A 9,552-nucleotide genomic window follows, 5' to 3' on the forward strand; every position below is an offset into this window, starting at 1 on the left:
TGTCTACTTCCCCGTCAGCCCATTTTATAGGTAAACTGCAGGGTAATGTAAAAGTTGTATTTTTTAAAGATCCAATACGTAATATTGTACACTTATTATAATTATGTTTTAGTCCAGAGAGTACAGAAAAGTTATCTAGATCTTCAATGAGACATTGCAAGGATCTAGCTTAAGGACTTAATATAAAACTTGAGTCATCGGCATACATGGACACCTTTGTTTTTAAGCCTTGGATTTCTAATCCTCTAATGCTGAGAATCACTGAAATTGAAAAAATCCAGGCATTTATAAATAAAATCCAGTCTTACTTTATCAAATGCCTTTTCAAAATCCTCTATAAATACCATTCCTGGCTTCTTCTATGTTTCATGATGTTCTATTATTTCTAGTAGTTGTCGTATATTATCTCCAATGTATCGTCCATGTAAAAAACCTGTCTGGTCAGGATGAACAATACCTGGTAAAACCCTTTTAATTCTGAGTGCATTTCGCTAGTATTTTTGCTTCACAACATTGAAGTGTAAGAGGCCTCCAGTTTTTTAGATGGACTGGATCTTTATATTTGCCATCTGGGTCTTGTTTTAATAATAGAGAAATCAGAACTTCCTGCTGAGTACCTGACAGACTACCATTTCTATAGGAGTAGTTAAAACAATCTAACAATGGAGCTTTTAGTGTATCAAAAATGGCTTGATATACCTCTACCGGTATGCCATCAAGCCCTGGAGTTTTTCCAAAGGATTTAATAGCCCCAGAAAGTTATTCCTCTAATTTGGCCTTCACACTGATCTTTCTGTACATTTGTTCATTTGAAATGTTTTATATAATTTGTAAGAAGATGGGATGGAAAAAAGAACATCTGCCTAAAATAATTTGCTTCCTCTTTTAAGATATAATTTGGAGAATCAGATGACTCCGTTTTCAGCAACGAGTTTCTGCAAATTATTTTTGTTAGCGTTCCTGTATTGGAGATTCAGGAAGAATTTTGTGCATTTTTCTCCATATGCCATCGTTCGCTATATTTTTGTAATAGATTACATTAGATCATTAATTTAACAAATTGGCCAAAATGTCTAAAAACATGTTTTCACTTTGTCATTATGGAATAGTGTGTAATTGGTTTAGACTGTTGTATTCATGTTGAATTCCGGCTACATGTATAACAACTAAATGTGGAGTATCGATGGCACCTTAATTGAGGATGTGCTCATGGTAATGGCTGGAGCAGAATTAGTGGAATGGTATCAAATACAAACAGATGGTTTATGTGTTTGACACCATTCCATTAGCGCCGTACCAGCCATTATTAGCACCGTCCTCCCCTCAGCAGCCGCCACGGGTCATGAATACTTTCTCAAGGCACAGTATACAAAATCATTGGCTGGAACAAGCTTCCCCGTAACGTCAGGATTGGCTGGAACAAGCTTCCCCGTAACGTCAGGACAGCGGCGTCCCTCCCTGCCCATCTGCTGAGATCCTAGCTCTTCAAAGACTGACATTAACCACACCCACTTTGAGGGAAAATGTACTTACGACTGATGTGGTTGTCTCACCTTGCTATCTTAAGATGAATGCTCTACCTAAATGACTCCCTACTGTAGTGGCTCTGGATCAGAGTCTGCTAAATGACTCACTACTGTAGTGGCTCTGGATCAGTCTGCTAAATGACTCACTACTGTAGTGACTCTGGATCAGAGTCTGTTAAATGACTCCCTACTGTAGTGGCTCTGGATCAGAGCGTCTGCTAAATGACTCACTACTGTAGTGGCTCTGGATCAGAGTCTGTTAAATGACTCACTACTGTAGTGGCTCTGGATCAGAGCGTCTGCTAAATGACTCCCTACTGTAGTGGCTCTGGATCAGGGAGTCTGCTAAATGACTCACTACTGTAGTGACTCTGGATCAGAGTCTGTTAAATGACTCACTACTGTAGTGACTCTGGATCAGAGTCTGTTAAATGACTCACTACTGTAGTGGCTCTGGATCAGAGCGTCTGCTAAATGACTCCCTACTGTAGTGGCTCTGGATCAGGGAGTCTGCTAAATGACTCACTACTGTAGTGGTTCTGGATCAGGGAGTCTGCTAAATGACTCCCTACTGTAGTGGTTCTGGATCAGGGAGTCTGCTAAATGACTCCCTACTGTAGTGGCTCTGGACCAGAGAGTCTGCTAAATGACTCCCTACTGTAGTGTCTCTGGATCAGAGAGTCTGCTAAATGACTCCCTACTGTAGTGGCTCTGGATCAGAGTCTGCTAAATGACTCACTACTGTAGTGTCTCTGGATCAGAGAGTCTGCTAAATGACTCCCTACTGTAGTGGCTCTGGATCAGAGTCTGCTAAATGACTCACTACTGTAGTGTCTCTCTGGATCAGAGAGTCTGCTAAATGACTCACTACTGTAGTGGCTCTGGATCAGAGTCTGCTAAATGACTCACTACTGTAGTGTCTCTCTGGATAAGAGAGTCTGCTAAATGACTCACTACTGTAGTGGCTCTGGATCAGTCTGCTAAATGACTCCCTACTGTAGTGTCTGGATAAGAGTGCTAAATGAAAAACGTAGAAGTAAATGAGCAACACAACATAGTAACAGAGACTCAGACGTTCCTCTCTTGACTGCTTTTTATTGTGGTGGATGTTTGATGAGGCAGCGTCCAGCTCGGGATAAACTACAGTCTGGTCCTCCAGTAACCCTTTACTGGTCCTTCAGCTCCTTCAGTCTCCTGATGGCCGACTTCACTGTGACTGCAGACGTCGTGCTGGAACAGAGGAACAATGGTTTAGTACAGAGAGGAACAATTTACACCGAACTAAAATATAAAAACGCAACATGTAAAGTGTTGGTCCCTATGTTTCATGAGCAAAAAAAAATCAATCCTCACATTAACTAAACACACAAAAAGCTTTACATTTTGTTCACAAATTTGTTTACATCCCTGTTAGGGAGCATGTGTCCTTTGCCAAGATAATCCATCCACCTGTCAGGTGTGGCATATCAAGAAGCTGATTAAACAGCATGATCATTACACAGGTGCACCTTGTGCTGGGGACATTAAAAAGGCAGCTAAAATGTGCAGTTTTGTCACACGACACAATGCCACAGATGTCAAGTTGAGGCAGTGTGCAATTGTCACGCTCACTGCAGGAATGTCCACCAGAGCTGTTGCCAGAGAATTTAATGTTAATTTCTCTACCATAAGCTGCCTCCAATGTCATTTTAGAGAATTTGGCAGCATGTCCAACTTGCCTCCGGCTTCTTCACCTGCGGGATTGTCTGGGGGGGGGGGGGGGGCTGAGCAGTGTGTGTAATAAAGCCCAACATTCTGATTGGCTCCCCAGGGGCAGGGCCTATGCCAGCCAAGGCATACCTATGGCTGCACCCCTGCCCAGTCATGTGAAATCCATAGACTAAGGCTTTATGAATGTATTTCAATTGACTAATTTCCTTACATGGTGTAACTCTAAAAAAGTAGAAATTGTTGCATTTGTTATAGTTTAGACGTTTTAATGGCTTTTTGAGGAGTGGAAGTGAACCCTGGAACTCCGAAGAACTTCCTGTGCATTAGTAAACAGCTAGCTAACTTAAGTTTAGTTGTTTTCTCAAGGTCAAATTTAGCAATTATGATCATAGTATTCACGGGTGGGATGGTCCTTATGTCTGGGTACGAATAAAACATATATATTTTTTAAATTAAAGTGAATAGATTTCCCAAAGAAGCGTCGCAGCCGGGCGCATTTCCTGCACGGATAGCTACGCAAGTAACGTTCGCAGCAGGTGGCGGCACCAGGATGTGTTGCACACAGGTATGTGGTTTACCATCCAGTCAAGGTAGCTACATATAAATAGGATTGACAGCTATCCAAGTATTTTTTTTACCCACACGAGTCTAAGCCGGGGGGGGGGGGGGGGGGGGGTTCTACTAAGCTATATGGAATTGTTTACGGTCATTTAGCCATTTTATTCTGAATTTTCAGACCCCCTTTAGGTCTCCGTCCTTCAGCCAGAGGCCAGACTTGAACCCGATCCAACATCTCTGGAGAGACCTGAAAATAGCTGTGCAGCAACGCTCCCCATCCAACCTGACAGAGGTTGAGAGGTTCTGCAGAGAACAAATTATTAGTAGTCTATTCTCACGCATAGAACAAGCCAGTCGACTTGGGTGAATAGATCAACTGTACTACTATGGGGTCGCCTGGTCTTCCCATAGTTTTGGGGGCGTAGTGGATTTCACCATTGTGCAGCGCCACAGCTAAAATGACTGCAGCGGAAACACTGCTAGAACTCAACACTACTGACACGTCTTTCAGAGGACAAATCACTGAACTGATATGACTGGACAGATGGCAGAGTCCTTCCTACAAAACGTTGAAGAAATAAAATGTGCTTCCAAACTATTTCAACAGGGCCCATATGACTCCATCTTCTCCCAACAGTCATGTCCCAGTGGTATAGTCACACGGAACAAAAAAACAGACCATTTCAAAGACTTTACTGAGGCAGTTCATGTAAGGACATCAGTCAATTGAAAAAAAAAGAAAAAAAAAATCACATGACTGGGAATTTAGATATGAATCTGTTGGTCATAGATACCCTAAAAAAAGGTAGGAGTGTGGATCAGAAAACCAGTCAGTATCTGGTGTGACCACCATTTGCCTCATGCAGCGTGACACATCTCCTTCACATAGAGTTGGTCAGGCTGTTGAATGTTGTTCCACTCTTCTTCAATTGCTGTGTGAAGTAGCTGGATAATGGGGGGGGGGTGACTGGAACACGCTGTCGTTCACGTTGATCCAGAGCATCCCAAACATGCTTAACACGTGACATTTCTGGTTCTGGTAAGTATGCGGATTGTGGAAGAACTGGGACATTTTTAGCTTCCAGGAATTGTGTACAGATCCTTGTGAAACGGGGCCGTGCATCATCATGCTGAAACATGAGGTGATGGCGGTGGATGAAAGGCACGACAACGGGCCTCGGGATCTCGTCGCGGTATCTCTGGGCATTCAAATTCCCATAGATAAAATGCTATTGTGTTTGTGGGTAGTTTACGCCTGCCCATACCATAACCCCACGGGTCACTCTGTTCACAATGTTGACGTCAGCAAACCGCTCATCCACACGACGCCATACACGCCGTCTGCCCGGTACAGTTGAAACCGAGATTCATCCACGAGAGCACACTTCTTCAGCATGCCCATCAGGTGGATGGATTATCTTGGCAACGGACAAATGCTCACTAACAGGGATGTAAACAAACATGTGCACTACATATGAGAGAAATAAGCTTTTTGTGCGGCTCTGATTCTTCTCTGACCTTCTCTAAGAGTGAGAGACATGTGAAAACAGCATAAGACCAAGGATGGACTATTGAGGGTGCAGGCTTTAGTTCCAGTCCTGCTGGAACATTGTTTCCAGATCGGCAAAGAAAGCCACTAAATTATAGCCTTCCGATTCCCCCCCAGAGGAGCAAGAGGAACCTCTCTACCTCCAGGCTCCGCTCAAACCCTGCACACTAACCCAGCGAACCACCTCAGGTCTGTTGGCCCTTCCAACCCTACGAGAGGGCAGCTCCCGCAAAGCTCCTTTCTGTCCTGGCACCTCGATGGTGTTATCAGCCTCCTCCTGAAGCTAGGACAGCAGAGTTCCTGCCCATCTTCCAAAAGCACACAAAACCCTACCTCTACAAACAGCATTGTAGAACCCCCCCCCCCCCCCAGAAAGCCTCTTGTGAACTAACACCTGCAGCACCTGACTGTTCCCTCTTACTATGACTGACATGGATCTCACCTAGCCATCAGAAGATGAACAGGAAGTTGCTCTGGATAAGAGCATCTGCTAAATGACTAAAACGTAAACGTTACCAGCTAGTTCTAGTCTGGAGGGCTAGAGGATAGACAGCAAACAGATCTGAGAGGGAGAATCGACCAGGAACACCCACAGTCCAGACCCTCTCACCCACACAGCACGACTTACTTGTATGTCCAGGCACCTCCAGCAACAGTCTTCATGCAGGACCCACAGTGCCAGATACCAACAGCCCTCCTCTTCATCTTGGTCTGAAGATTAAAAACAATTGGGTGCTGTTATTAACCTCCGTTCTGTCCCGTTATTAACACATCAGGAACAGTTCTGCAGGACTGTACCTTGCCACAGAAGGAGCAGGTATACTTGGCATGTTGGCTGATCTCAATCTTCTTTACCATCTTCCTGAGCGAGGCGCCATAACGCGTGCCGTATTTACCCACAATCCCCACCTTCTTGGTGCGCTTGGCCTGAGGAAGAACATCATTAAATACAATTATCCATACACAACTCTCAAGTTAGCAAATCCCACTTTACTGTGATAGGAAATAGCTCTCCCAAACACAGATGCATATCTAAACAGAGGCAATGCCAAAACATTCAGCCAACGACAGTCTCTTCCTAAGCAACATTACAGAACCATAAAGTTAGCGATTAGCCAAGTTGTAGACAAAAAGCCATGCACTCAACTAGCGCTCCCGTTGACTTCTCGGCATAGAGAAAGCAGAAGACGGAACAGCCAACGTCTGACAACCACACTCTGGAATAACGTTACTCACCGTTACCGGCATTTCTCCGAATATTAGTTAGCTAGCATTAGCCACGCCGCCGCCTCTAGTGAAAACAGCGAGGACGGACTGGGAGTGTAGGCAAGCAACTAGCCTTCGCAGATTAGCATGCTAGAAAAGACTAACTGCTTGCTTATAACGAGTTATTGACACGGACCATGCTTTGAGTCTGGTGACTGCTGCAATATTACAAAAAACACACACACTCCGCTGTAGCTTGTTAGCAGTATACTCGGTTTCAGCCAGCCAGAAACCTGACGCCAAGCCGAAAGCCATGCACGTACTGGGCGGCCATTGCTACGACTATCAGGTATGCAAACACACAAAAAATGATATATTTTAGCATTTTGTTCACAATAATATCTGTAATAACTTGTGGATCTAATGGCGAATTATATATACAGGCCTTCAGATCATTTCTTCTACAATTATTCGCCTTGGATTAGATAGATTGGTGTGGATTAGGACGAGAACATTTTGGGCTCACCATTGTAGCTGAGGAGACGTAGGTCCAAAGAGGAAGAGCTGAGGTCGCAGGCGCAATTTACCCCTGTGGAACGTGTTGCATTGTGGGATGTCGGCGCTGTTCTGGGCCTTCTGAGCCCAGCTGAGAGGGAAAAGTAGTTACAAAAATACTTTAAAATATTTTAAGACTTAGTTTTGGGTCTACAAGTGATAAATCACTAGAGGAATATAGATCTAGTAAATGTTTGTTTTCCTATAATTAGATAAAAACAGCCAGATACAGTTTTTATTGAACCAAATTGTCCATGTACATTATAGCCATAATACACACAGAATTCTAATGTTAATAATGTCATAAAAGCTGTATATATGTATATACAGTTGAAGTCAGAAGTTTACATACACCTTAGCCAAATACATTTAAACTCAGTTTCACAATTCCTGACTTTTAATCCTAGTACAAAATTCCCTGTTTTAGGTCAGTTAGGATCACCACTTTATTTTAAGAATGTGAAATGTCAGAATAATAGTAGAGAGAATTATTTATTTCAGCTTTCTTTTCTTTCATCACATTCCCAGTGGGTCAGAAGTTTACATACACTCAATTAATATTTGGTAACATTGCCTTTAAATTGTTTAACTTGGGTCAGTTTCTGGTAGCCTTCAACAAGCTTCCCACAATAAATTGGGTGAATTTTTGCCCATTCCTCCTGACAGAGCGGGTGTAACAGTCAGGTTTGTAGGCCTCCTTGCTCGCACACGCTTTTTCAGTTCTGCCCACAAATTTTCTATAGGATTGAGGTCAGGGCTTTGTGATGGCCACTCCAATACCTTGACTCTGTTGTCCTTAAGCCATTTTGCCACAACTTTGGAAGTATGCTTGGGGTCATTGTCCATTTGGAAGACCCATTTGCGACCAAGCTTCAACTTCCTGATTGAGGTCTTGAGATGTTGCTTCAATATATCCACAATTTTCCTTCCTCATGAAGGCATCGATTTTGTGAAGTGAAACAGTCCCTCCTGCAGCAAAGCACCCCCACAACATGATGCTGCCACCCCCATACTTTATGGTTGGGATGGTGTTCTTCGGCTTGCAAGCTTTTTCCCTCCAAACATAACGATGGTCATTATGGCTAAACAGTTCTATTTTTGTTTCATCAGACCAGAGGACATTTCTCCAAAAAGTACGATGATTGTCCCCATGTGCAGTTGCAAACCGTAGTCTGGCTTTTTTATGGCAGTTTTGGAGCAGTGGCTTCTTCCTTGCTGAGCGGCCTTTCAGGTTATGTCGATATAGGACTAGTTTTACTGTGGATATAGATACTTTTGTACCTGTTTCCTCCAACATCTTCACAAGGCCCTTTGCTGTTGTTCTGGGATTGATTTGCACTTTTCGTACCAAAGTACGTTCATCTCTAGGAGACAGAACGTGTCTCCTTCCTGAGCGGTATGACGGCTGCGTGGTCCCATGGTGTTTATACTTGCATACTATTGTTTGTACAGATGAACGTGGTACCTTCAGGCGTTTGGAAATTGCTCCCAAGGATGAACCAGACTTGTGGAGGTCTACAATTATTTTTCTGAGATCTTGGCTGAATCCTTTTGATTTTCCCATGATGTCAAGCAAAGAGGCATTGAGTTTGAAGGTAGGTCTTGAAATACATCCACAGGTACACCTCCAATTGACTCAAATTATGTCAATTAGCCTATTAGAAGCTTCTAAAGCCATGACATAATTTTCTGGAATTATCCAAGCAGTTTAAAGGCACAGTCAACTTAGTGTATGTAAACTTCTGACCCACTGGAACTGTGATACAGTGAAATAATCGTTCTGTAAACAATTGTTGGAAAAATTACTTGTCTCATGCACAAAGTAGATGTCCTAACTGACTTGCCAAAACTATTTTTGTTGTTTGTTAACAAGAAATTTGTGGAGTGGTTGAAAAACGAGTTTTAATGACTCCAACCTAAGTGTATGTAAACGTCCGACTTCAACTGTATATATATTTAAGCAGTAAGGCCCGAGGGGGTGTGATATATGGCCAATATACCATGGCTAAGGGCTAGTCTTTAGTCGTGGTATATTGGCGATATACCACAAACCCCCTAGGTGTCTCAATGTTATTATATACTGGTTACCAACGTAATTAGAGCAGTAAAAAATAAATGTTTTGTCATACCCGTTGTATACGGTCTGATATACCACAGCTGTCAGCCAATCAGCATTCAGGGCTCGAACCACCCAGTTTATGTATATATATATACACTACCGCTCTCAGTGCTGTGGTTGGACAGGACAATGATAGAGGTTAAACTGCAGGCTCAGTGCTGTGGTTGGACAGGACAATGATAGAGGTTAAACTGCAGGCTCAGTGCTGTGGTTGAACGGGACAATGATAGAGGTTAAACTGCAGGCTCAGTGCTGTGGCTGAACAGGACAATGATAGAGGTTAAACTGCAGGCTCAGTGCTGTGGTTGAACGGGACAATGATAGAGGTT

General features: G+C 43.2%; 1 protein-coding gene across 1 annotated transcript; it reads right to left on the reverse strand.

The window, feature by feature from the left end:
- Positions 1–2,604: 2,604 nt before the first annotated feature.
- Positions 2,605–9,330, reverse strand: LOC139559929 (large ribosomal subunit protein eL43). Its single transcript, XM_071376397.1, has 5 exons — positions 9,234–9,330; positions 7,076–7,195; positions 6,142–6,270; positions 5,972–6,054; positions 2,605–2,756 (listed from the first exon to the last, which is right to left on the reverse strand). The coding sequence occupies exons 2-5, from the start codon at positions 7,076–7,078 to the stop codon at positions 2,693–2,695; spliced, it is 279 nt and encodes a 92-aa protein (XP_071232498.1). The 5' UTR covers positions 7,079–7,195; positions 9,234–9,330; the 3' UTR covers positions 2,605–2,692.
- Positions 9,331–9,552: the final 222 nt, after the last annotated feature.

The sequence above is a fragment of the Salvelinus alpinus genome, chromosome 30 (assembly GCF_045679555.1).
Source record: "Salvelinus alpinus chromosome 30, SLU_Salpinus.1, whole genome shotgun sequence".
Taxonomy (NCBI): Eukaryota; Metazoa; Chordata; class Actinopteri; order Salmoniformes; family Salmonidae; genus Salvelinus; species Salvelinus alpinus.

Bases quoted from the DNA above. Each gene is read 5' to 3' on its own strand.
- LOC139559929 (XM_071376397.1), bottom strand. The intron at 6,055-6,141 runs GTACAGTCCTGC...TTTAATCTTCAG, and splicing joins CCTGCTCCTTCTGTGGCAAG to ACCAAGATGAAGAGGAGGGC. The intron at 2,757-5,971 runs GTAAGTCGTGCT...CCTCTGTTCCAG, and splicing joins GGAGGTGCCTGGACATACAA to CACGACGTCTGCAGTCACAG.